At 38.9% G+C, this 26994-nt stretch overlaps 3 protein-coding genes across 4 annotated transcripts in view; 1 reads left to right on the top strand and 2 right to left on the bottom strand.

Annotated features, from left to right (window-relative positions):
* Positions 1 to 2891: 2891 nt before the first annotated feature.
* Positions 2892 to 14846, bottom strand: fam91a1 (family with sequence similarity 91 member A1). Its single transcript, XM_055157454.1, is given in 25 exon segments — positions 2892 to 4857; positions 4859 to 4890; positions 5185 to 5254; positions 5357 to 5480; positions 5622 to 5723; positions 6096 to 6242; positions 6332 to 6404; positions 6472 to 6585; positions 7010 to 7144; positions 7764 to 7912; positions 8367 to 8496; positions 8574 to 8660; positions 9032 to 9144; positions 9391 to 9500; positions 9587 to 9699; positions 10112 to 10150; positions 10255 to 10361; positions 10550 to 10612; positions 10689 to 10779; positions 10906 to 11019; positions 11097 to 11164; positions 12374 to 12431; positions 13304 to 13455; positions 13757 to 13841; positions 14590 to 14846. Coding segments are annotated over 25 exon segments (2496 nt in total). The 5' UTR covers positions 14662 to 14846; the 3' UTR covers positions 2892 to 4709.
* An 11-nt stretch (positions 14847 to 14857) lies between these two features.
* Positions 14858 to 18933, top strand: klhl38a (kelch-like family member 38a). The gene is made up of 4 exons (XM_020932459.2): positions 14858 to 14942; positions 16595 to 17951; positions 18427 to 18532; positions 18644 to 18933. The coding sequence occupies exons 2-4, from the start codon at positions 16596 to 16598 to the stop codon at positions 18931 to 18933; spliced, it is 1752 nt and encodes a 583-aa protein (XP_020788118.1). The 5' UTR covers positions 14858 to 14942; position 16595.
* Positions 18934 to 22202: 3269 nt separating this feature from the next.
* Positions 22203 to 26994, bottom strand: part of spire1a (spire-type actin nucleation factor 1a) — a 28323-nt gene continuing 23531 nt past the window's right edge. The window contains exons 12-18 of one of the 2 annotated variants that reach the window (XM_020932726.2): positions 26783 to 26928; positions 25866 to 25895; positions 24980 to 25117; positions 24823 to 24893; positions 24716 to 24743; positions 24489 to 24640; positions 22203 to 24089 (exon numbers count right to left, since the gene is read on the bottom strand). In XM_020932726.2, the coding sequence (XP_020788385.1) occupies positions 23831 to 24089; positions 24489 to 24640; positions 24716 to 24743; positions 24823 to 24893; positions 24980 to 25117; positions 25866 to 25895; positions 26783 to 26928 (824 nt within the window). In that variant the 3' untranslated portion in view covers positions 22203 to 23830. The remainder of the gene's footprint in view (positions 24090 to 24488; positions 24641 to 24715; positions 24744 to 24822; positions 24894 to 24979; positions 25118 to 25865; positions 25896 to 26782; positions 26929 to 26994) is intronic. The other variant, XM_020932727.2, reaches the window with a different exon arrangement.

Below are 26994 nucleotides of genomic sequence, written 5' to 3' on the forward strand. Positions count from 1 at the left end.
AGACAAAATATAAAATGTTCACTCCTAGACACAATATGCTGTTTTAGAAGTTGCTATAATGATAAAGCTAAATAAGCCAGTGGTTGTTTGGTATTTGGTTGGAGATAGAAGTCTAAATATTGGCTAACTGATATAACAATATTTAGACTTTTTAGCATACCGACTATGCTCCTTAAATCTCTAGCAATAGGCTGATGTCGCTGATGTATGAGATTTCTGCACAAAACCCAGCTCTCTTACAGGTTTGTGGTAAAAAAAAAAAAAAAAAAAAATAATAATAATAATAATAATATATATATATTTTTTTAAATGACTTGTGGTGAGTTTGTAGTAAATTTAAATGATAATCTTTAGGGAAAATATTTTAAATTGGCCCAAAATATAGGCCTCAAAAGTTTATCAGCCATCGGTTGCTCTGCTAAACAATCGGTATCAGCATCAGCTATGAAAAATATATTGTCAGTAACTCACTATGGTTAAAATGCATTGACAGCGGCATAAAATCACTATAACTACAGCACTGTTTTGCATTTTCACTTCCAAATCATAAGCCAAAGAGCCTCCACTTGACCTTTCAGTTGTTCAGCAGCCAGAACGCACAGATTACAAACTCTCAGTGAAACCACATAGCTGATAGGACCAGTTCTAAAATAAAAAGCTTTTCTTGACTAATTGTGGTATACTTGGTGCAGCAGAGGCGTTGAGCTCCCTGATACCATTATTAAGGTAATTAATGAAGTGGGCCAAGCTTGATCTCTGAGCCTGATTTCTGCCTTGTGTGTGTAATCCATAGTCAATGCTTTTGTTGTTTAGTCAAATTCAATCTAGGTCATTTAGGATTTAACATAGATTTAATTCAGCTTATTATCGAGGAGAGAATTAGTTTGGGAAATTGTGTAAAGCAAGTGTTGTTGTTTTTTAATTAACAGGAACAATGTGTTGCATTTATGGGATGAATTTATAATCCATTTTATAACTCACAATTTTCAGATACTTGGGTGATGAGAGAACAAAAGAATAGAAAGGCTAGGAAAAGGTCACTTATTTATCTGGTTCAGAGCAGCTCTTGAGTCTTGTTTGTCTTGAACCGATTGCTGTGAGATACTGTAATGGTAAAGAGAAGGTGCGATGTAATTAGTAAGTACGTACTGACTTCATGTCAATTCAAAATTAACAAAATTTTTTTCTGAAGATGAATATTAAAGGTGCAATGTGCAACTTCTCTGGTGAAGGGTCCGCTACCTACTTGTCTCCATGATGTTATTGCTTTGCCTTGAATGTTCCATGGTATGACTTTAAACTTATACATCTAGCATTTATTCATAACGTATGTTTCTGTTGCTCAAAAATATAGTTCCTTTTCTGAATAGGGGCGACTCTCCACAGATCTGAACTGTAATGTAGTGTAGTGCTGTAACCTGCTTATTTGATCTTAGGTTTAATCTATACTGTAGAACATTCTAGACAAAGCAACATTTCCATGGAGACAAGCAGGTGGTGGACCCTCCACTGGGAGTGTTACGCAATGCATCTTTAAATATGTCAGATAAAGTTCAGCCAAATGAATTGCCCCTAAATTGTGTCTGCTGAAACATACAAAACTTGAATTTGAATCATAAACCCAGGTGAAGGTCAGGTAATCTCTGTTGTCCTCCACATTTGGCCCTTCTTCCAGTGTTGCTGGGGAAATCATGTAGAGCAAAACCAGGTTGATCTTTCACTATTGCTGGGTTTCAGATGACATTACAACATTCTATAGGCCAGTATATTATTTAATACAGACGGGACCAGTTAAAATATATGTCATTATGTCATTAACTGAAGCGCTTTGTTGTATAACAAGATGTTAATTGGTCTAGACAAATAATCTGTTTATTTAAATGCAGTTACTTTTTGGATATTTTATAGCAAAGTACAATGTTATTAATAGGAAAAACTGGATCTTGTCCACAATCTGGCAGAATGACATCATCACATTATACAATCAGAAAACCATATTGGCTGAGGTTTGGTCCATTACACCTAGAAGACTTTTGAAAATTACACTGACTTAAAAGAGGCCACACCTTCACCAGATACAGAGTTCCAGCTCAGTCCAGACCAGTGTTGGTCAGATTACTTAATCTAAATATTACTTTGATTACTTTATTTAGTATTTATTACTATACTTATATGTATTACTACATGTTACTTTGACATGCAGCTCAGGAACCAACTTATAAAAGGGATGAATTCTTCACTGTAATGACACTTTGTTTCAGTTTCTCAGAGGACATGCTCCTGTTTATTTTTTTACTGTTTTACAGTACATTTCTAATGGATAATGTACATGTTTGTCAGGGGAAAACAAAAATCACTAGCCCAAGTAACTGTAATATAATTACTAAATTTTCTGTTGCAACTAGTTACATTCCTGTGTTACTAAAAAAAGTAATCTGATTACAGTAATCCCTACTTTGTAACTTCTTACTGCCCAACACTGGTCCAGAATAAAGGTGTTCAGACAGTAATAAGTGTGACACACAGCAGCCTATTTAAGAGGGTCTCCATGCCTCAGGTGGTATGACCCAGTTTCTGCCCTAGTGCCCCCCCAGTGACATTAATGTGGGCTGCTGGGAAATCACACAGGTTGGGACATATAGACAATTAGACAGGACTGTCCTTTCTGTTGGCTAAGTCAGACATCTACTGATAATAAACATAACAAAAAAATATTACTTGCATTTTAACATTAAGACCATGATTCAACTGGGATTCTGAGTGTGTTTAAAAACACAGGGAGAATATTTGAAGCAGATGGACAGTGCATCCGGACCTCCGCATCCCGCATACCATCTGTTACACCTGGCTTCAGAACAAAGTTAAGATTTAAAAAAATAACACAAAATGTATTTCAGTGAAGGAAAAATCTGCATTTATTACATATTTATTTATATTTTCATATGCTTTTTACATATTTATCTGAAATAACATGTTTGGAGCAAAAGGGAACAGAGATGGTAGATCATGTTGAAGGAATGTCACTTTCATCTTTTTAAACCATTGAACAACATCAGAAATAACTCAGTCAATGATGTTCACAGTCCCAACAAGCTACAACAAAGATTTCCTAAAGTATACATGGACATTTAAAACTAGCCTATTCAAACACTGAGGTGGTGGTTGTATACTGAAGGAGGGCTGGGTACTAGAACTACAGTAGATACCAGACAGACAGGGTCTTAGTGTGAATGCATGTTTAACACATTTAAGAGTGAGGTGCGCACTACACGCATACACAACATACTCACAACAGTGTCTACAGGTGTCATGCTCACACCTCACTGTAGTCTTTTTCTAGCTCAGCATCAACTAATGCAAAAACTGCAGAAGGTAGGTTCAACAAAAGTATTTTCTGGGTTTTCTCTACTGAACACAATGAAATAGACTATTCTTTTGAGTCCCATTGAAAAAAATGCTTCAGACAGTTTTTGGGCCATCACTGCTTTCAGATGCTGGGCAACACATATTAGCATTTCTGTCCCATGGGCCCATCACAGCGATTCACCAAAGTCTCCCTCTGCTCTCGGACTACAAACCCATTTTTCAAAACCCAGAGTAAACAGATTTTTTTAGGGCAGCAAGCTTGGGTTAGACACTGCAGGTTTGACCAAGATACAATTAACTGAATTCAATTAACTCATCTGTGGGTTGTAAACCAGTTTAGCTTATGATATATCCAGAAAGTAATCAAAAGGCCAAACATTAAATGTAATAAAATTGCATTAAAAGGGCAAAGCAATTTCAAAACCATAGCAAATCAAGTTTAGAGATTTGGCAGATAATTGTAAGGCAGTAAAATAAAAAATAAAATAAAAGTACATAAAGAAAACTGGTCTTTGGTGTCTAAATATGTAATAAAAAACAGCAGATAAAATTAGCAATTTCAAATTATGATAACAGACCATTCTAAGTCCTTCTTGTGGCCATTGTTTTAAAATGATGTGCACTTCATTTACCTTATTAAACTACTAAAAACATGAGATCACTTCAGCCACAGGGTCGGAGTATCCCTGCACAGTGCAAATCAAAGATGCCCAGAACAACAATTACACTAGTAAAAGTAAAGTTTTCTTATGGAATATTTGTGCAACAGTATCATGCATCAGACCACTTGACATGAAACACAGCGACTTCTGGATTTAGCCCCAAGTCGACCAGGTCCAGAGACGAGGTCCTAAAATGCATATGTCAAATGATTCCTGAAGAGGTCAGTTCAATACTGCGATTTATTTTTTTGGGTCATTTTTATAACACATATACAATATTAAAGACGATACGCTCCGCTCTCAAGGGTCACAAAACATCCACTGACAGAGGGGCAAGGCCTGCAGAGTCAGAACAGCGCGTGTGGATCCAGTTACTGAATATAGGCTTTAGCTGCATCACTGTTTTATACTGTATAGCACCACTCCAACAGATAACACTGCCTTGCTATGGACAGGATGCGTCACAAGGAAGAGCCAGGGGTGGTGCCAGTGTCTGCTCACACAGTCAGTAAAAGACAAAGTGCAGATGACCATTCACCCCATGTTCTACTGAGGAGGTTTTAGAGGGAGTGGTCCTTGCGACACAAATGCAGACCTCAATAACTCATTTTCTCAGACGCAACACTACAGGACAGCAGTTTTTTTTACATTGAGTGGTGAATTCCTTATGATTGAAGTACTTTATGTGAGCTCCTTCTGAAGAGCTGAGATGTCCAGTGGAGGAGGGGCCCGCCCGCTCCACTCCTTCAGCTGTCCGTCCTTGAAGAGCAGGTTGAGGGCGGGCAGTGGGACCCCAGCTTCTGCCGGGGGCTGGCTCAAAGGGTTTGACACCACTGTCCTGGTCAGAGCCCAGGCCGCTATCCTGCCAACACAGGGCAAAGGGCAAAGGTCAGAGCCCACCAGGCACACAATAGAATATGTGGGACAAGGAGACATGTCAACAGGGAAAAAACATGAGAAATGAGTCTGTGTTCATGTCGTACATAGTTTAACCATTCAATACAACAGCTACATAGTTTATTCATGAGTAAATGGGTAACGGTTAGTACATCCTGTTTTTTATAGACAAAATATGGCTATTCATGATCTTTTATATATTTTCTTTTATAGATTGGCTGGGTTTGGATTCCAGTTTTTGTCAGTACAAATGTTTTACCTGGAATGATTGAACGAAGCTGAGCACTTTCAGTGAAAGCTTTCGACTGGAGTGCAGCAGCTCCTGGAGGCTGAAAAACATTGAGAGAGTTTGACTATAGCGTTTATAATGTGTCTGTCTGAAAAGTTCTGCAATCCTCAGGATGTTTCTGAGTCTATTGTTTTGACTTCACCTCTCAGAGCTGAAGAGTTTGTGAGAGGCGATCTTCCGACACACTTTGCGGTTCAGCTCGGAGCTAAAGAGGGGCATGCCAAAGCACAGTTCAAGAGGGACCCACTCATCCTCACAAGAAAGAGCTGAAATAAAAGGAGGAGAGTGACTAGACATAAATGATGTGACAAAACACATGATATTTAAACAGAGCAGGAAACAGTTAAAACAACAAACTAGTATCACATTGAATTACACATTTGTGTTTATTATATCATTACGCTTACTGTCTGTTTTGGACTTGCTCTCTCCGTTGTTCTCCTCTGTGACCAGCTCAAAAGACTCTGTGCTGCCATTAGTGTCCAAAGCTCCACCGAGATGAGTTTCTCCTGAAAGAGAAAACGCTTTTGTGACCTTGAAGAAGTCACATCAAACACGCACAATACATTATCTATTTCTATTATTAGGCTTATGTTACCTACATATGTATATTTGCAATGAAGGCAATTACCATTGTTAATTATACATTTAAATGGTTAAAATTGTTCAATAATTATCCATTAGGAAAGGCCATCTCAATAAAGTGACAATTATCCTGTCAAACAGTTTAATCAAAGTGGTCTGTGTGATCTTATCTAATTTGCATGGCCACATTAAAATGCAATTAGGTGGAAGGACAGTGTTGATGGTTTAATAAGGTTAAGTTTGTTGATCATTTGAGTGTTAAATGCACAGTGTAAAAGCACACAGCCTGGGCTCACCCCTGCACTCCCCTCCGTCACTGGGCCTGCGTCGATGTCTGTTGTTGGAGTTAAGCATCGTGATGTAGCCACACTGGTGCTCCAGGTCCACAAAGTCCTTTAGCTTCTGCAGGGCTTTGTGCACACACATGTTCGAGTAAGAGAATTCTGCACAGGAAGGACAATCAGATTATTACAGTCATTTTCTTCACTTTCAAATGTAAAAATAGTTACACCTGTTCTTGGAAACAACCAACCTCCTTTTAGATCCTCCTCATCAAATGGGAATGGGATATGAACGGTTTCTCCATGGCCATGCATCCCGTGACCCTGAGATTTCAGATAATTTATTAATACAGAACATCTCAACAAAGAGTTTCAGGAAACCAAAACATACCTGAATGAGTACAGCTGAGTGAGTGAGTGCATCATTGAGCATAGTGAGAACATTGGATGTGGGTACAACTCCAGGATCATGACCCCAGGATGTGATTAACAGCCTGTCATAGACCTGAAGTAAACAAAGACAAGTAATCAAATTTACTTCACAATTTAGTTTAACTCATAACACTAACTGTTAAGCTAAAATAAAGTGAAGCTAAAAGTTAGGTTTTGAAAAATTATTTAGCAGACCACATGCTTTTCTGTTCTAAAAAGTGACCCATTTGCATGATATTATCATCTTCCCCTGTGCATTGTTAACATGAAATCTCTTTTGTTAACCGTCTCACATTCCCAAGATATTTCCGAGAACCTAAACCTGCAGGAAGCCTCACAGGTACGACGCAGCTGCCACAGCATGTGTCTGCTTTGATCATGACAGGCCAGGTGCATTAAGCCTTCGCTATCTCCTCTCTTATAAATGAAATACTAAATGTTTTACATTCTTTTAATAATTTATAGTGATTCAGCCATGATGAAGGATTAGTTCAAACCTGGAAGATGTCTGGCAGTTTACGGAGCCTGGAGCCCTTGGACAGCAGCAGAGATGGCGGGCCTTGACCGGTCACATGGTACAAGTACATCTTGAACCAGATGGAGCTCACCTCGGGGATGGCCGGACCAATGTGCTGCAGGGAGGACCAGCAGACAGGGCACAAATGTCAGACACAGGGATCATTTTCTAAAATTAGTCATTTTGTTTACTAACAGAGCTTTAATGAATGTTGGGCATATTGAAAAAATACAGTTTGTATAATTGTATGTAGCCTCTCACTACAAGTACAATCACAACTGAACCTGGGGTGCCAGTACCTCAAACTGCCTATAGAGGGCACACATACATGTTTTTCTCATTCTCAGTATATGGACAGGCAATGCCTCATTAAGCCTGTCCTAGCAACACTGGATGGCACACATTGGCCAAAAATAACAGTATGGACCAGTGTAAAAAAAAAAATATGCAGAAGATGGAGAAGAGAGTTCCCCAGCATCTACAAGCTTTTGAATAAACAGCAAAGAGTTGAAGTATATTCCCAATGGAGACCACAAATGCTGGAGTGTGGCCAAGAACAGAAATTACTACTAGCCTCTCTCCCTCACTCACTCTTCTCTTTGTGTACCGCTGTCGTCGTGGGCAACAGCAGGCAGAGTATTTACACACAGCAACAGGGCAACCGCAGCCAAACCAAAACACATATTAAACTAAAGCCCCCAGTCCACTCCGGCCTCCCGCCAGAGACAGCATACCTGGGGCGTGCAGCTGCTGATGGGGCGGATCTCATTGCTAAGTGGTGCCATGGAGACCAGTAGTTTGTAGTTTTTGTTGAGGACGCGGCTGCATGTGGCTTGGTCCAAACCCAACAGACTTTCACAGCGCAGCATGTCCAATGGGAAACCTAGAGGGCAGCGCAGACAAGAAAGGATGAATAAAAAAAGAAGAGTTACACAACTTTGGAAAAACAGAAAACATAAAAATTACATAAATAAAATAATGAACTGTGCTTTTTTTCTGACAAGCACTGCGATTAGATTTGCGATTATGTTTTAACAAGATTCAGTTCAAAGTCCACATTTTAAGCGTGGATTAAAATTAACTACTAAAATAAAACAAAAGCCCCATGCATGCGTAGGTCTAAACTACAGGTTAACAGGTTAAACCGGATGTTTTGCGGTTGTAGAAAAATTATGCTATTTCAGTGACAGTCTTGCAAATTGTGATTACAATTCAATTGTTTGCTATATGTTGCTGTCCTAATTCTTAACTTGAATAAGTGAAAATGAATTATACTTTTTATGTGGACCCTAATAAAACCATTATTTTGTTTATTTTCTACAGTTAAAAAGTGTTACCTATGTTTGGGATGTCTGGTCCCTGGTCCTGAGTAAGTTCTTTGTTGTAGCGCAGGAATAGAATAGTGTTTTTGAGAGTGAGTGCATGGTCAAAGTAACGCTGGGCCTCTCCTTCAGCTGTAGACTCCACCTGAATGAAAGAAAATACACACAATTGTGATTTGACAGTGGAGCTTTCGGAAACTTGCATGCATTAACCCTGCTTACCTTCTCCAGCTCAGCCAGAAAACTGTCCAGTGTCTCATCAGACAGTTTTCCAACCTCAAACATTGTCACTGCATGGCTTTTCAAGTTCTGTAAGGATATATAATGTATGTTTTTAGTCAACAATGTGTTATTTATATGACTAGGTCGATCACAATAACAAACTTTTGAAGCACACAGAGCTACACTGCGATAAACAAAAATATTCAAACTACTTCATGTTACTGACACAATAACAATAATGCAAGATGGGGTAACATGCAATTCATGTTATTGTATTACAACAAAAAATACCTCAAATCTCTTTTATTACAAATAAATTCTACACACAATAAGTACTGAATCCCAAAATATATTGTTCCATCTATCATGTATTGAACTATAAGTCGCTATACTGCAGTAATTATCATGACCGGCCAATACATAACTTGGTATTATTGTATTTTCACTGAGCCACTGACCGGAGACAAGTTGCCCATCATGAGAAAGGCTGTGAGGGTGGAGTCAAAGAGAAAAGCGATCCTCTTGGTTGGTGCAGCAGGGATGCTCAGACTGCTAACACTTGCTGTGTCTGCTGAAAAAAAGACAAAACCTTTGTGTGAATAAATGTTTAAGATGGCGGTGCCAACTTAATATTGATCTCGGCCAAAATTAGAGTAAGACCGGTCCAAAACTCTTGTGTAATCATCTTCATTAGAGAATAACTTTCCTCGGGATTAATTAAGTACAGTTTCTAAACTTCACTTCCAAGAAGATTTTTTTTTTTTTTATCAGCATGAAACAGGGTGTGTACATTTGCACCAGTGTGAGTCAGTCAGACCTTGGTCCTCCAGGCTGGTGGTGTCCGTGTCGGTGGCAGATGAGCCTCCCTCCATCACGGGACTCCCCTGCTCCCAGGAAAGCAGCATCCTCTGGGGGTCCATGGTGCTCCTGACAGACCACATACCACAGGTCAGACACAACAGGGACAGAGATACACTGCAAAATACATGTCAACTATTGAGTTTAATGAATACTTGAGCCTGTTGACGGAGGGAGCATTCTTCCAGGTAGGATGGAGTTGGTCTGAGCTGAAGACCTGACCCTTTTTTACAGCAAAGCCCAACCGGCAATACATGGACACAGCATTCTGTCAAAACATCCAAACTTATATTTTATGCCCAAAGTCTAAACTTTACTTGTATCTTAAATGTAATGAATCTGGCATTAACACAGCTACTGTTGGCACTTTTTACACAGTTCTTGGCACCTACAGTCAGTGACTCAATTTTATTTCTGTAACAAATTGCCACTTTTAATTTAGTCTCAATAAAATGAAAATAAGTTGACGTGATGACAGACATCCAGAGATGTAAACAATGCATTAAACAATTATACCAATAAAAGCAGTTTTTTCATTTTAATTTGTCAATGCATCATCATCTGTCATTCCCACTAAAGTGCCCAATACTGGAATACAGAGAAATTGGCTCCTTTGTAATTGTTTTGCAGCTTTTCTGATTGTAACCATTTAGTCCCTGAAACACAAAGACTCAACTCACCTTCACCAAGTCCAAGTCGATCTCCAACACATTAGCAAGCTGAGGGACACAAGGAAATGTTTATGTAAGCATTCACTTAAGATGCGGGTCAATAAACATCTGCTCATATTGTATTCAGTGTATTCAGATGTTCTAAAGCGCACCTCGGCTACATTTGTCTGCTCATCAATGGAGACAAAGATCTTGTACAGAAGAGTTTCAAAATAATCGCCCTGGACTCGGTTCATGACAAAGCCTTCCAATGGAGGCACTGAAAAACACACACGATCATAAAGTCATAATCAAAATCACATCCATACTAATTACTGTGTACACACTTTATATTTTTGCACTAGATATTGGCAGGTTGCTTTATGTGCTTGTCTGCACAAATAATCTGTTCATTAAATTGGATGCTTAATGTCAAACACTGGTAAATGAACTGGTAAACTGATGTACCTGAAATGCAGCTGTCATCAGATATGGGCACATCCAGGTAGATAAAACCTCGATTGTACAAACCTAAAAAACACATGTACAATTCAAATCATAAACTTTCATAGTGTAATATAGGTAAATAGCTGTAATAAAAACTCACTTAGCACCACATTGTACTCCATTGAGCCAGCGAGTTGAGGACCTGAGTCTATCATTTTATCTATAGCCTTTTTCTCAGCTGTAGAGCAAACCTGGAAGTATACACAGTAGAGATTGAGCATGTACAGTATATCTGAAGAAGATATAGTCCTACAATACTATGAATAGACTATTCTGTTGTATTAAAAATATTACTAAACATGACATGTGTTACCCACCCTGATATCATCCTCGGTGATGTAGCCTGTCTGTGCGACCCACCACGGCTCCACAGAGATCTCCACAGGCTTAGTGGGGAGCAGGTCCCGAGCTGATTTTCTCCGGAAAAATTTCTGATAAAAAGATTAACATATATAAGCAAAAAATAATGCCAAGAGTCTAAAATTAATGTATTTTTAGAGTAGCTCACTTTGGAGGACCTGCACTGGTTCATTAAGTCAATGTACTGGTTTCTCCCAATGCCAAGAAGCCTCAGACCTGTGGAAACATGAAAAGTGGCATTTTACATTTAGAGCACTCAACTCAACATCCCAATGTCCAGCTGTGTGTGAAACTTCTATTTATGTCAAACAAGAAATTAAAGCATGACTCAGGTGGAGCTTTAGAAATTACTCATCTACAGTAACCTCTAAAAGATACCAGTTTCAATCCACAATAGCGTCTATCCTTAACACATTGATGGGTTACAGTTTAGCAAAAGGCTTATCAATTAATCAAAATGTAATCGAGAGTAAGGCTCGATTAGGAGAGAGTCATTTCTAATCATCAGTGATCAGATTGATTCTTTATAATCAAAAGGCCTACAGCCAATCCTCTGTCAGTAAAAGCAGTTGCAAAGCAAAGTTCAGATTTAAAACATTTGAAATTGTAAAAGACTATATTGTTTTTATTGAAATTAAGAACGAAAGTCAGTGTTATTTGTTTTAAATAAGAGGGAAAAAAATGTGATTAGGCAATGAAGAAAGAAAATCGTGATAAATTTTTTTATCATATCGACCAGCCCTAGTTTAGAAGAAAAACACACGCACACACAGGCACACACTTCAGTACTGCAGCTTCAGCCAGACAAAAACACACAACCGTCCGCCCACATGAGCACATCCACAGCTCCTCTGGGACCAGAGAGGAGAGAGGAGGACGACCTGCGGGCAGCCTTCTGTCCTCACAGCAAGAGGGTCCTGTACTGCCAGGACCAGGCTCTGGCACCACCCCCAAACTGACAGGGACACAACTATAGAAAGTCAAACAACAGCCCTACCCTTGAGGCTCCTCTGAATATTAATACATACAAATTAAGTTTAATCTTATGTCTTAAAGTCCTTTCCACTGACAGCTATTATGTCTTTGGGGTTGAATAAGGGCACCACTTTTCTTATTGTAAATGGCTTAGGCTGACAGAGAAGGCATTGAACTTTATGCCAATATTAGTTTCATGTGGATAGACTTGATGATGACGGAGATATTAATCATAAAACAGGGTAACAACTGTGTAATCTGTCAGTTAAACAGCAAATTTTACCAAACAATTCTGACCGGTCCTCCAGTTCCATTTTACACTGCAGGTATTTTAGAATAACGTTGACGTCATTGTCACATGAACACAAACCGTTAAAAAATCCTACAGGTATCATTACTTAATCATTTTAGAACAAAGCTCTTATAATGTATAGAGGAAATGTGACTCACAGTCAGCAGCAGTGAAATTGGGCAGGGAGTCGTAGCTCTTTTCACTGTTCATAATATCCTGGTGATAAAAAAAGGAGACAGTCTTAAAAACACATTCTGCATAAGTTGACAAACTGATTATAAAGACAAATATGGGCTCACTGAAGAGCACTGAAAGGACAATTTTGTACAATCTCTACACATCAAAGTAGCACTCCTGCCCCCTAAAGTTTTGCAGATATGGGCTATTTTCATTCAAATAACTCCATCAGCTACGGCTGGTTATTGTAGGAATGTTACACCGCACTAAAACAAATTCCCAAAAATAAAATAATATGATGTTGTATTTACTGGTTTACTACGTTGTTTCTAGGCAATACATTGTTGTTAACTGAGTAAATATCCTGCCACCCAAAGTTCACAGACACAGGTCTAACGGTCTGGGAATCAAACAGGATCTCCTTGCTCCATGGCAGATGCTACTGTGGCACTGTGCCACCCACTTGTTAGTTTTGGATTGTAAAGGCTGAATAACAACACCCAGGTGACCTTCACATCACACAAACAAACATAACTCTAATCTAATTGTCAGCAGGAGTCAAGGAGAACCGCAGGTCACAGCCTCTGACTGGAGCTCAGCAGGAGGCTGTCTCAAACCATGGAGACCTTATCAGAGGCTGAACATGCAGTGAGGAGGGCAAAATCTTTATTTGTGATTAATAAATCATCTATACTTCTAAAGCCGGATTAAGGCCAAATTAGACATAGCCAAAGCCAAAATTAAACCAGGTGATCAATCAAAAATGGACAAAAGCGATAAAACCCTAACCCTAAGCTTTGCAAAAAATGTGGCACAATTACTGTTAATAATATAATACATGTTATAATAACAATAAGTTGTGTAGTGTTGCTTGCATTGTGGTTTGGTTTAGTAGCTACACATTAGCTTACCTCCATAATTCCTATGTAATAGGAGAAGGGAGTGACCCGCAGCCCTTTGACCATGATGTCAGACAGGTGGTAGGGGTACAGCATCAGGTGATCACGGCTATACTTCAGGAGCTCCTCATAATACTTCCGCTCATCTTTCCTCACGTGGCGCACTGCTCGTAAAACAAACAAAGCACTTTCAACAGAGTGAATGGAGAAGCACTGTAGTCAATTGAAACAGCTTGGCCAGTGTAAAGAAAACCTAATGATCACTAAGACAAGGTCAAAGACAAAAAGTGCACATGATGGAATAAAAAAATACATTATTATTGTTAAGAGGATAAAGCCAAAGATTTTGATCTGAGAATGTTGTTTGATAATCTCCTTTTATTTTATGAAAGATAGATCATTATAGAATATGTAGTTTGTATTAAGTGGGTGCCTGAATTGATAAAGTTAGGGGTAATAACTCACCTAAGTTATTGCGGAATCGCAGCTGATTGCGGATGCTGTAGGATAAAACCTGCTTCTCATATTCACGCTGTGAGTTCCCCAAACTCTGTAGGAACAGGTAAGGTGAATAAGGGTCATTAATGTGAAACACTTTCAAATATTAACTTTCCAAATATGATTTGTTGCTCCATTTCTGTAACATCCAAATTTTTTTGGACATGGAAGCTGATTTAAGAAAGCAAGATTTCACAACAATCTGAAAACAATCTGAATTAATTATCGAATTATAGATCTACAGTAATGTGAATCTGACATGTAATATGTTGACTTTTGTCAAACAAATCGTTGGCCATTCATGTGATTCTTAAAAAGGAGATTTGAGTACAAAACGTCCTTAGGCTCGATGTCCGCCCCCACTCAGAAGTGACATATACAGCACAGCCCTACTTGAGGAGTGCATGTAAAGGAGGAGGAGGGATTTATTACTATTTATAGTCTCGTATATTGTTCACAATACCTTCATAATAGTAAAGCAAAACATATTGCCCCCAGCTGTGTAATTGCAACAGTGCAGGTGACATCCAGGAGCTAGAAGCATATGGCGCCACCTCTTAAACAATCTGTCATGTGATGCCAATGTAGTTTTAGCGGAGGCAGCGTTCTCTCAATGGCTGTAATGTAATCATGGTCAGCAATGGCTGGTTGAATGGAGAAAGCCTGCAGAGGAGGACACACTGACAGCTGCCTCCAAGACACACGGTGCACGGTGACATTGACAGGTTCAACATAAGACAGGGCGCCGTCCCCTTTCACACCATCCCTCCATCAGCCATTAGAAAGCCCAAACCCGATACCTGTTTGACATTAGCAGGGAGCTTGGTCCACGGATAGTTCTGCCTGATGTGAAATTCCACGTCCGTGTTCATTGCTAGCACCTAGCAGCTAACAGCAGCTCCCCGGAGACGATAAAAAGCGGCACCTCGAGGGAGTCCACGATGACAATATCTCCACACAACTAACCTACCGAGTGAAGATCCCCTACCTAAAGAAATGTATCGCCCCGAGATTATTTCCCCCTAGAATAAACGTCCACTTCCTTGTTGTATTTTCGAAAGAGCTGTTCGTCACGCTTGCGGACACATTCGTCACTTCCGGTCGAGGTGTGACCACTGGAATGAATGGAGTTGGTACATCACAGGTGATGGAGGTAATTATATGCTATTATTAAATTATACGCTTAGTTATGCTCGCTAGATCTAATAAAATCTCATAAAAATGTATTGTTGCCTACAAAATACATGTGAGAAGCAAAGTTGCATTATCCAAGCTGTGGGGAATCAACAGTGAATTTTATTTTACAACTTTTTATTCTTTTATTCTATTATAACTAATGGCGTATCTAAACTGTAACTCGATTTGGGTTACATATACGTATTAGGTTACATAATCTAAAGGGGCTTACTGAGGAGAAAGTTACTGTAGGCTAGAGATGTCACGTTTGATGAATACTGCTAACAACCAGGCTGCTCTCATGTCACCATAAAATCTCACTTGCTGTCAGCTTGCTTTCCTGCAGCTATGTCATTCAATCCAACTTCATGTAATATCAGGTGGTTGTCATGTGTCGCTAAGCAAACATGGCAATAATTCATCTGGAGGACCAGGCTTAGATGATACAGGAAGAATCTAAAGACTCCCAGGCCTGTTAACAGAGGATTTAACTCTTTACAACAACAAAAATATATGATGCAAACATAGCTTATCCCACTTTAAATGAGAAAGAGAAATGCTGTGTTTTATTTGAACAAGAACTGAAGACTTTATAGGCAACAGTGGATATATAGTCAGTAAACCCATTATCTGCTAAATTGATATCATTGCCGAAAAGAAAAAAAGAAAGAAAGAAAAGTGTTAGCTATGTGCATAATACAACAACATCAAGCCCACCCTTCAGCAGTGCTCTATTTTTACCTCATCCTGGGTTACACTTGATGGAGGGAGGACCTAAACAGTGCAATGGGATGGAAGGGTTAGCTGTCATGGGACCCTTTGATTAAACCTGGGTGGGCTTTATGGCCGATTCAGAACCCCCCTGAAGCATCTTTTGTAAACTCTCTCTGTATCTCTCCACTGGATCCCTGCCCAAGCCGTTAAGCTGGCAGCAGGGTCCCAAACAGCTTTGTGTCACATGAGAGGGCCTGGCCGGGCAGTCGCACTGGCCCACCATGCTATTCTTAGCCTCATAAGGAATGTACACAGCGGCCTCATGGCGAGCCCCTTTGCCCCACACCATCATTTTCCCTGTGTCATGCTCCTATTCTCACACTGGCTCCACGGGATGTCCCACTATCGCACTATGGACTGAATATCTGTTTTTAATTTGCCTGTATTTTGCTTCTTCCTCACTTTTTAACCACATAAACCATAATGTAAGTATTGATGAATGGTTTGAGTGTGTGAGCTTGTATACGCACGTGTTACTAAACCATTTATCCTCGTTACTGAATTACAATTTCATTACTCTGCCATAGAGAAGTTATTATCTGTTTGTTTTGTCTCTGTGGAGTAAATATGATAAAATCTTGCTTCTAGTCACTGGCATTTAATAATTTACAATAATGATTAGTGATCTAAATATATTAGACTGCTCAGGGCCTTAGGAGTAAATCTGTAGCTGCCACTGTGTTTATTAAAATAATTACTGTCCCTAATAATGATTTATTTGCTTGTTTAGAGGCCAATTACCTGTGTACTGTACAAAAGTAATTTTTTGAACAATAGTAAGTGTATAGTAGTAATAATTCAGTGTGTTATACAAATATTGTTATACAGTTATTAAAGGTTTTTCCTGTCCTCCAGAATGGCATGTGGGCCGAGAGACTCCTTCACTTTCAGAGACTCAGAGCTCCCTTTGCACCTCCTGACGCAACTGAACAGCCTGAGGCAGAGCCGGGTGCTGACGGACGTGCTCCTCTGCAGTGAGGAGCAGGAGTTCCCCTGTCACCGCTCAGTGCTGGTCTCCAGCAGCCCGTACTTCAGAGCCATGTTCTGCAGTAACTTCCTGGAGAGCAGCCAGGCGCGTGTCAACCTCCAGGGAATCTCCTCCTCGGTCCTCAGTGGCATCGTGGACTATGTGTACACAGGTTGTATTACCATCACTATGGAGAATGTGCTTCCTGTGATGCAGGCTGCCTCCATGCTGCACTATGTGGGTTTGTTTGAGGCCTGCTCCCTGTTCCTCCAGGAGCAGCTCAGTCCAGAAAACTGCTTGAGCATGATCCGATTGTCAGAGATTCTGCACTGTGAGAGTCTGAAGGAGTGCGCCAAGGAGATGGCTGTGAGGAGCTTTTCTGATGTTGCTGCATCAGAGGACTTCTGTGAACTCTCTCTGCCTGAACTCATGTCATACTTAGAGGACGACCGCCTCTGTGCTGAAGAGGAGCAGGTTTTTGAAACTCTTTTAGCGTGGATACATCATGACCCATTCTCACGACGTGGTGCCATACATGATCTCTTCAAGAGGGTGCGTCTGCGTTTCATTCACCCCACTTATTTGTTCCAGTTCATCGCCAATGACCCTCTGGTGCAGTCTTCTACTCTGTGCACTGAAATCATAGACTCTGTGCGGCGCCTCATGCTCTCCGTCAGCTCCAAATGCAGCCGGGAGCTCAAACCCTTATGGACCACACCGAGGCGCTACACATGCAGGGAAACTTTAGTGGTCGTAGGAGGAAGAAAAAACAATGAACAAACTTCTCGAGAAGCTTTGTTGTATGACGAGAGGACTCACCGCTGGCAGTGGTTAGCTAAGCTTCCACTGCGGCTGTATAAAGCTGCTTATGTGTGCATTCACAGCATCCTGTATGTCCTGGGAGGGCTCAGCCTCTGCATGGCTTCAGGTGACAGTTCAGTTAGTGCTACAGTTTACACTCTCTCACTTAAGACCAACCAATGGAGGACAGCAGAGCCCATGTTACAGCCACGCTATGCCCACCAGAGCGTCTCCTACCTGCATTTCATCTTTGTGTTAGGAGGGATAGGTGTGGACAAGAAAATCACTCCATCATTGGAGAGATACAACAGTATGTTTAACCAGTGGGAGTCTATGGTGCCAATGCCCACGGCTGTCCTGCATCCTGCTGTTGCTGCTAACGACCAAAAGATCTATGTTTTTGGAGGAGAAGATGCAATGCAGAATCCAGTCAGACTGATTCAGGTAAATACAGTAAAATGAAACACTTGAAGTTTAATACATGAATAGTCAAGTACAATAGCAAATCAAACTTCTCAAACTTTTCACACCAAGTACCACCTAAGAAAGGATTTAGCCTCCTGAGTATCAGTAAAAAAGAACTACACCTTTGCTACAAAAGTTCTAAAGAAGGACTACCGCAAAGGAGGAAGAAAACAACACCAGCTTAAGAACACAATTTAACTGAATAGAAGTCTACATACCACCAGAAGCAGTTGCACCACAGTTTGAGAACCACTGTGTTAGGGTTTTATTGGACAACATGCCACAACATGTAACATAAATAGTTGAGAACATCCACTGTTATTGGCGTACATAGGTACAGGAACTCTCACTAATGTGGTTGTGGTTTCACAAAAGATATAGAAAATGTATAGTGTAACATTTCTGAGTACATCAGCAGAAATGCTGTCTTTTGACCATCTTAACTTGTTAACAGGTGTATCACATCTCTCGTAACCTGTGGTGCAGACTGGAGACCAGAACTGTAAAAAATGTGTGTGCACCTGCTGCTGTCATAGAAGATAAGATTTACATTGTTGGAGGTAAGCTGTGGGTAAAGAAAAACATCATGTCCAAGTAATTTCCCTTGTAGATCAATAAAGTTTGTCTGGGTTTTATCCTTTCCCTATTCTTTATTCCTTTCCTTTGTACAGGTTACACTCGTCGTATGATTGCCTACGACACCAAAGCCAACAAGTTTGTGAAATGTGAGAATCTGAAGGAGCGTCGGATGCACCACAGCGCCACCGTGATTAACAACAAACTCTACATTACTGGGGGACGCATTCTTAATGCTTATGATACTATTGAGGACTCTGATTGCTTTGAGTGTTACGACCCTAAAACTGATGTATGGACTTCAAAGGGATCTTTACCTTACAAACTATTTGACCACGGCTCTCTGCCTCTAGTCTGTGTTACCAACAGACCCAACCCACCATGATTGTCTTTACAGCATGTGGTCCCATTTTTCTTTGTCATGAAACCACTTGGAGGCCGCCCTGCATTCCCTCACGAATCCAGGGTTATGCTGCTGATCAGTGGCATGTCAGCCCAGGCCATAAGCTTCAAAAGGGACCTCAGCTGACATGTATGGGTGTCATTTGTGAAGGCACTTGGGGTGAGGTGAACCGGAGACCCTGAAGAAAACTGAGATAGTTGTGTGACAAATGTTTATGGGATCTTAGTTTAAAGGTGCCTTATGTAACTTTGTTGATGAGGATCCAGTACCTGCATGTTTCTCAGATTTTGTTTATTTTCATACCTAACAGCTTCGACTGCTCACTAGTGCAGGGTAGCCTCTCCACAGTTACGACGTGTAACTTGCAACTGGTGGCATCAGTTTAGTGCCATACTGTGAACATTCTAGGTCAGGGGTGTCAAACTTAAATTCACAGAGGGCCAAAATTAAAAACTAAATTAATTAAATTAAAAATTAAAAGTCGTGGGGCAAACTAAATATTTATTGAAAAATTTCAACAACATCTGCATGTTTTCTCTTCTTTTGAGATATGTAATGTTAAATATTTTCTTATTAAAATAAATGATTAATAATAGTTTTGCTTAAACAGTGAATCCAGAACAAGTATAATATAAAATAGTAACAAAATTTTAAATAAGTAATGTCTTTATCTGTAGCCAATGGGCCAGCTCTAATACATATTTGATATGATCAAATATAAATATATCGCGGGCAAAATTTGGCTTCCGGGCTTGAGTTTGACATGTCTGTTCTAGATAAAGCAATAACATCTTCATGGAGACAAGCAGGTGGTTGACACTCCACCCAAAAAGTTACTGTGCACCTTTAATAGGATGGGTAATTCTGCCTTCATATTTATATTTATGTAAAATAGTAGAGATCTAAAGATCTAGAGATCTAAGTCCTACAACAACAACAAAAAAAATGAACTAAATGAGAGAATTAAAGCTTTTGGATTTGAAAGGTAATACGTTAATAAGTCCACAAAGATTTATAGTACATTCCATTATAATTTTTCATGCTGACGAATTATTGATGAAAACCTTTCTCTATAGGTTATAATGTATACTGTGATGACAAATGCACTAAAGAATCAACAGGAAAAACATTGAGGCAGCTCATGTATGTTTGTGATGTGAAAATATTTGACAGTTTATGTCTTAGAGGAATCTGTGGGGGTTACAATGGCCTTGGACTGGTGAACAAAATAATTCCTTCCCCTTATGACCCTAGCTTTTACAAGTATCCTACTTCACTAATCACAATCTGGAAAACTGATTATAAAATTTATTTAAAAAAAAAAAAAATTATTTGCCTCTTAAACTTTAAATATCTTCTTGACACAATCATTTTTGCACATCCACTCACCATGGTAACTACTAGTGTCTAGGCAACACGTGGCGAAAGTATATCTATTCTGATATGGTTTGCTGGTAACTGCACATTTGTCCTATGCTTTGTTATTTTTAGTAGTTTTATTATGTTTTTGTCAAAAATAATTTCTGTATATTTTCTTTTAGCTTTAAATTAATCCCCCCATTAGAAGAACATATTGAGTTTAGTCAATGGTAGAACTGTCAGCGCAGGTTTTGAGACATGTTAACAGCTATCAGGTGACCCATTTGCCATACATGCATCACTAACTGCCACCACATGTCCTGCAAATGGCCCAGTATATTTATAGTGCTGTTTTTCTTGCATTACCACAACACATATGTTTATGTCCAAGTATGACTGACATGTTATAGCCTTACAGATTTTCATACCAGTGCCAATCATCTAGTGATTTACCCAGTCTCTAGTTTCGGCTTATTTGCTGTTAGTACAGTAATGACCTGTTTACAGTGAAGGCACTTAGCAAAAGAGATCCCATTTCACTCTTAACATTTGAATCCTTGGCCATTAGTGGGGAATAATTCACATGTTTGAGACCGGAAACCAAAAAGCAACATTGATGTTAGAAGTAGTAGTTAGTTAGGCTTCTCATTAGCATTAGTATTAGTGTAAAGATTGTTTTATAGCTGTTAAAGTACTTAACTGGTGGAGATGTGTTTATGGAGTGTTTGCTTGTTGTTAGTCCCATAGAGACGGATCAGGGGTCAGCCTTTGGGAGATTGTTGGTCACAAAGTTATTTTCAGTCTCTGTTACCAACCATCAGGAAATCACCAGGAACAGAGCCAAAGTATCCCCTGTGGCAGGTGGCTGTTTAATACACTGAAGAACAAGTTGCTGGGAATTTGTGAGCCCATAAGAAGGTTTAAGTACTTCCTGTGACCATTTATTTCGATTTTATACGTCTTTGTATTCTATGAAGACTACATTTCATCTGAAGAGTTTAGCATTGCATTAAAAGTTGCATTTGGCATTATGTGTGTAATGTGGAACCTTTGTTGTGGAGGGTCCGCCACGTATTTGTCTCACTGAGATTTTATACAAAACAGTGCAGTACAGGTGTTTTTATTGCTTAGAAATACCATGTAAAGTAGGCTTTTGTACTGTGAGTAGTCCTGCCTCTCCACAGATATGACCTGTAACTTGGCGTGGTGGTATCATATTTGTCTTTATGGAGACAAATAAGGTTAATGCCATAACATGGAACAATTTGATGTAGACAACCAGATGTCTTAAACAGTGCTCCTTTAAACATTAAAAGAAATCCAACCTCAAATACATAAAAACGCTGGTCAATAAACATATTATCAAATAATAGTTAAAACTGCACATGCGCAGTTCTGAGTTCTGCAAGACTAAACCTGCAATATATGATTACCACCAGAGGTCCTCGGAACACAGCTTAAGTGAACATTTGAGTAGTTCATTGCGTTTAGTGCGTGTCTATCGCCATCTGCTGCTGAGCAAAGCACACAACAAGACCCGGATCAATAGTAAAATCTTCAGGTTTTATTGTCTGTTCTTTAATAAAAACAGAAGGACGCATGCGCACATTCCTTGAGGAAAAGCTGGTGATGCATTTTAGAAGCAAGTCCTGAATGCAACAGCTGAATCGTAGTAGTGAATGTCATTGTTGTTTTCTGCTCTTCATTCATATTTAAATTAGGACATGATTCTGATAAATAGCAATAAGAATATTTTATATATATATATATATATATATATATTATATATATATATATATATATATATATATATATATATATATATATATATATATATATATATATATATATATATATATATATATATATATATATATATATATATTTAAAAAATCTAAATTATAAAGAAATAAACAGTTCATTGGCCCAATAAATGTGCTAAAACGTTAACACTGACTGAAATATATTAAACTATACATAAAATACATATTTTATTAACAATAAGTATATAACTAAATAATGAAAATGGAGATAAGACTGAAACTCTAAGCTTGAACATAATAAAATCTAAATTATAATGTACTTTCATTTCAATAAATGTGTGCCTATTCTTAAATATAATGTACACCATTTCTGTGCTTCTAATAAAAAGGCATCATCTCATATACATCACCTGCTTTGTTTCAATGACACATATGTACAGCAGTTCAACAAGGCATTCAAAAACACATTACATTTTGGCACCAGGCACAGAATTGAAATTTACATAATTTTAAAACCCCTCTTTACCCCAGGCTGAAAAATATAATCCTGTCACTGCTCACAATTTCACCCCATTAACAGTGGAAAAAATAGCATTTGTGAGATGAACTACAAAATGAATCAAGTAACATTTGGCATATTAATTGTTGCTGGAAGAGTGAGAGGAGTGGCAGACCCAACAGGAGTCTCTACAGTGCATCTCTGTCAAAACACAATCACTTATATTACTTATATTTCCTGAGTGCTCAGTAAACAGGAATAGGAACATTTATAGCTAATATTAGGGAATGCGCCTTTATAACTATCTACACTTCACCCAAAATTTGGCTTTCATTGAGTATACTGTACCTTTGACCTTACAGGCACATGTAAGAACATGTGAATATTGTGGACTAAATTAACTGTCAATAGTTCATAAATAACTATATATTCTAAACATTTGCTAAATGCCAGTGAAAATAAATAATACTTGGTGTTTTTATGCTAATAGACCATAAGCTCCATTAGGCCTGTCATGATAATTATCTTCAATAAATAATAGCTAGAACAATATTTTGGGGGCTCAATATATATTGCCTATACATTTTCTTTGTAATAATGGGGAAATTTTTGTCATTTTAGTTGGAATATGACATGAGTTAAGCTGTAGAGGGTTGAATAAATAACTGCTATAGCTAATTATCTGTTCATCAGCTATTTGATTCTGCCTCTTCATTCATCAGTCATCTTTTAATGATACTGTTTACTTAAAAAATGGTTTATTGGGATTATCCGGCTTTATTTAAATTGTGTCAGTGGCATAATATAGTTTCAAAAGTATCGTTTATCGTTATATATGTTTGTAGCAATACATCATGCTTCAAAACTGGTCATCATGACAGGCCTAAGCACCATCAGACCATAAGCTCATTGTACTACATACTTCGTGGATAACAGTATTTTGTTAATGTGCTCTTTGTATTGAACTATAGAAATAAATGTAGTTTTCCACTATATTCAAATGTAGAAACATGTGCCTGTTTACACAATAGTTTTTCCTGACTAATCACTGCTATTACAAATACATGGCTCTCCTTAGTCGTTCGGCAGCTAATTCAAAAGTCCTGGCCACTCCGCTTCATGACAACTTTCGATTAGCGTGCCAACATTTCCTGAGAGAGGAAGGGTAAGGTGCTACAACCTTTTACAAGCAAAGTGGGATCTATTGTCTTCATGCTGATGTCTGTTTGAAAACATTGGCCATTTATGTCCGTTTCGTTTATACCTCGTTGATGGTTCGCTCCATCGGTCTGAAGTTGGCAGATGCCGATGATGACAAGTAAAACGACTGGGTTTTGCGGTTGATCCGAGCTCGCCTGGTGGCCACGCTGAGACTACGTTTGCTTGAGGAGATGATTTCTGTGATGAACTTTTTACAGTCTACACACACCTCCATCGTCACCCAGTCCTCTGTCAGCTCCTTGGGAAGCTCCAGATCTTCCTGTGGCTTGCCATCTTTGCTGGTGTGCTTGGACAACCTAAAGCAAGAAGCACATAAGTAGGAATTTGAAATAAAACATGGAATAGACCACTGGAGTTTGAACTCTGTAATGACCAGATTCAAGACAGACTCAAATCAATTATAAATGTCTTGAAACTTTAAATATGCACTTTCATGATCCCACGGCAAAAGAGTAGTAGTACTTGGCTCACACACTGACAATTTTTTGAACTTTTTTGCTTTTTGAGCTCAGTTTTTAACATCATATCATGGGATATTAACCAGTTTAGAGGTGCAGCCGGTGCAGCTGAAAGGAACCAAGTAAGGGACTGTTCGATTATGTGAAATGACCTGTTTGTTTTTCCTATATCCATTGAGAAAACTAGTATATCAAAAAGATCTAAATTTCATTCTTGTAATTAGAATTGTGTCTTACTTGTGAACACTTCGGCGCAGACTGTGGCGGTGCTGTCCAAAAGGCTGTTTGTCAGCATCAGGGATTGTAGTCAAGCCCTCCTCTTTGGCCATAGAGCTCGGACCCAAAGAGTAAATGGGCAACGTGGAATAAGGTTTAGAGGGAAGTCGCATCTGAAACCATATGATTTATATATAAGCAAAACTAAATAACTGTTAACTGAAGTATTACAGAAAAAAGTCACCAACCTTTTTACTGCACTGAGAGCACACAGGTCTGAAACACACAATTATTACTTTTAATGAAAATACTACTAATAATAATAACAATAATTCACAATGGTACTTTAACTTACCTTTTGCAGAATTGACACGTGTATGACCACGTAAAGAGTGAAAACCTCTTTATCCGACATGAAAAGCAAAGCTACAAACAAACAATGAGTTAGGAAACAAGAACAACTTGCAAAAATGCATTTCAGATAACTTGAGACAGCTGTTTTTAATGGATACCTTTCCTTTCTTGAGTGCATTGTAGACGTCTTTGTATTGCTGAAATTTCTCTAGCTCTGCTTTGACCAAAACCTGGCGGATGTGCATGACCTCCTCCACTGTGAGAGCCAGGCACTCAACTGGATAACAAAACTCCTCCTGAAAAAGAATAGACAGGAACTTGAACAACAAATGCATCTTAATACAATCAGTTACTTTGAGATGATGGAAGGAAACAGACCATGTAACCAAACCAGTGTCAGAGGGTGAATTAAAGACATGCTATTAGGCCTGTTACGATAACAAATTTTGAAGCACGGTATATTGCTACACAGAAATACTGATAAACGATAATATTTTTTAAATATACACTATCATTAAAAAGCATGAGCTGCAACAAATAAATAGCAGAATAAACCAATGATTAGCCATAAAGTGACTTATTCAACCCTCTACAGCTCAAACCTTATCGTATTACAACTAAAATAACAAAATTCTGCCCACTTTTACAAAATGTACCCCTGATCCTGAATTATATTGTGGTAGGCTTACATGCTATAATCATGGAGTGACGCAAGCAGTTCCCAAACACCAAAAAACATAAAGAAGTTATAAAACAAACCCCACACCCATGTACCAGTTTAATTTTTTCCACTGACGTCATTTGATAATGGACCAATGGCATCACAGTGGTAGAAGGAGATTTGATGACATACTGTATAGTTATATAGTATTGTACAAACACATCTAATGGCTTGTGTTGAGTCTGTATGTTGTATATTATTAACATGTGTCACAGATCTCCTCCTCTTTGTAGGTACACACACACATGCACAGAAATGAAGTTGTGAAACAGGTCCCCAAAACAATGGTATGAAATACGTCTATAGTAACAGCAAAGACCTACCGTGCCCTGAGCTGCGCCAGCACCCTTCACCTGGCCAGCACAAAAGGGAATAACAATACTTTTACTACAACGTACCATTTACTATAAATACAGGAAGCATCATAAGATTAAATAAAACAACTCCTGGATGTTTTGTCTGGTTTACCATTAGGCCCAAAACCAATCACAGAATGCAAAAATAATTTTGTGCATTATTCATTCACAGATATTATTGTAAGCACAGCTGCCATAGGGTAGACTAACAAAAGCAAGGCTCCCAATCTGCACCGTTGACTCTTCCAACCACCAACAATCACACACTTAACATAATTCATATTAGGCAGGTGAAATGAAACAAAATTGGACCCCCTATGGCACCTGATATTTCCAACAATCTTTGGGATGGGGTCACTATCACTGCACTACTATGAACTACTTACCCTACTGCCTACCCAACCCCCTCCTTAGATGTTGAAAAATATTTTGTCAGTAGTTTACATTCTCAGTATACATACATATATTTACACAAACACATTCTGTAGATTTTCTTTTTAGTTTTAAGCTGCATTTATTTTTATTTTTTGAGCCAGGAGATCATAAATAGTCCCGGTTTGGCATGAAGTATCAGCTGTTTAACACTGGTGAGAATGGAGCAGTTTTATCTCAGTCGTCTTCATACAGCGGCCCATCCTGTGCTTTCAATTACATCCATCAGCCTCACTAGAATCATACGACTCGCACAAACAGTGACCTCATGGAAAACAAATGAGCAGTCACAGGACGAAGCCTACGTCAACGGACATATTGTACCAGGATTGTTGGGCAACTTATCCTCAGTAATGAGGAGAAAACATTCAAATGGTTCAGTCTCACAAATAGGATTTCATATGGTTTAGCTTTAAATTAACATTATGAATTAGCTTGTAGAGTGGACATACCAAAGACTTGGAGCTCTGTCTGGATGGCGGTATGAAGGGGCGTACGCTTGTGGGGGCCTCTTTCTCTATTGAATGCCTCCTCTGTGGAGACGGTTGGCGCTTGTCTGGCTGTGGGGTCGCAGAAACTGGAAGAAATTTGGGGGGAGCTGTAGGAGAAGATATGAACGTTTAAAATAAGGACAAATGGTCAAATTTAAAAATTGGCAAAAATA

The sequence above is a fragment of the Boleophthalmus pectinirostris genome, unplaced genomic scaffold, assembly GCF_026225935.1.
Source record: "Boleophthalmus pectinirostris isolate CB_2022bp ecotype Guang Dong unplaced genomic scaffold, ASM2622593v1 HiC_scaffold_21, whole genome shotgun sequence".
Taxonomy (NCBI): domain Eukaryota; kingdom Metazoa; phylum Chordata; class Actinopteri; order Gobiiformes; family Gobiidae; genus Boleophthalmus; species Boleophthalmus pectinirostris.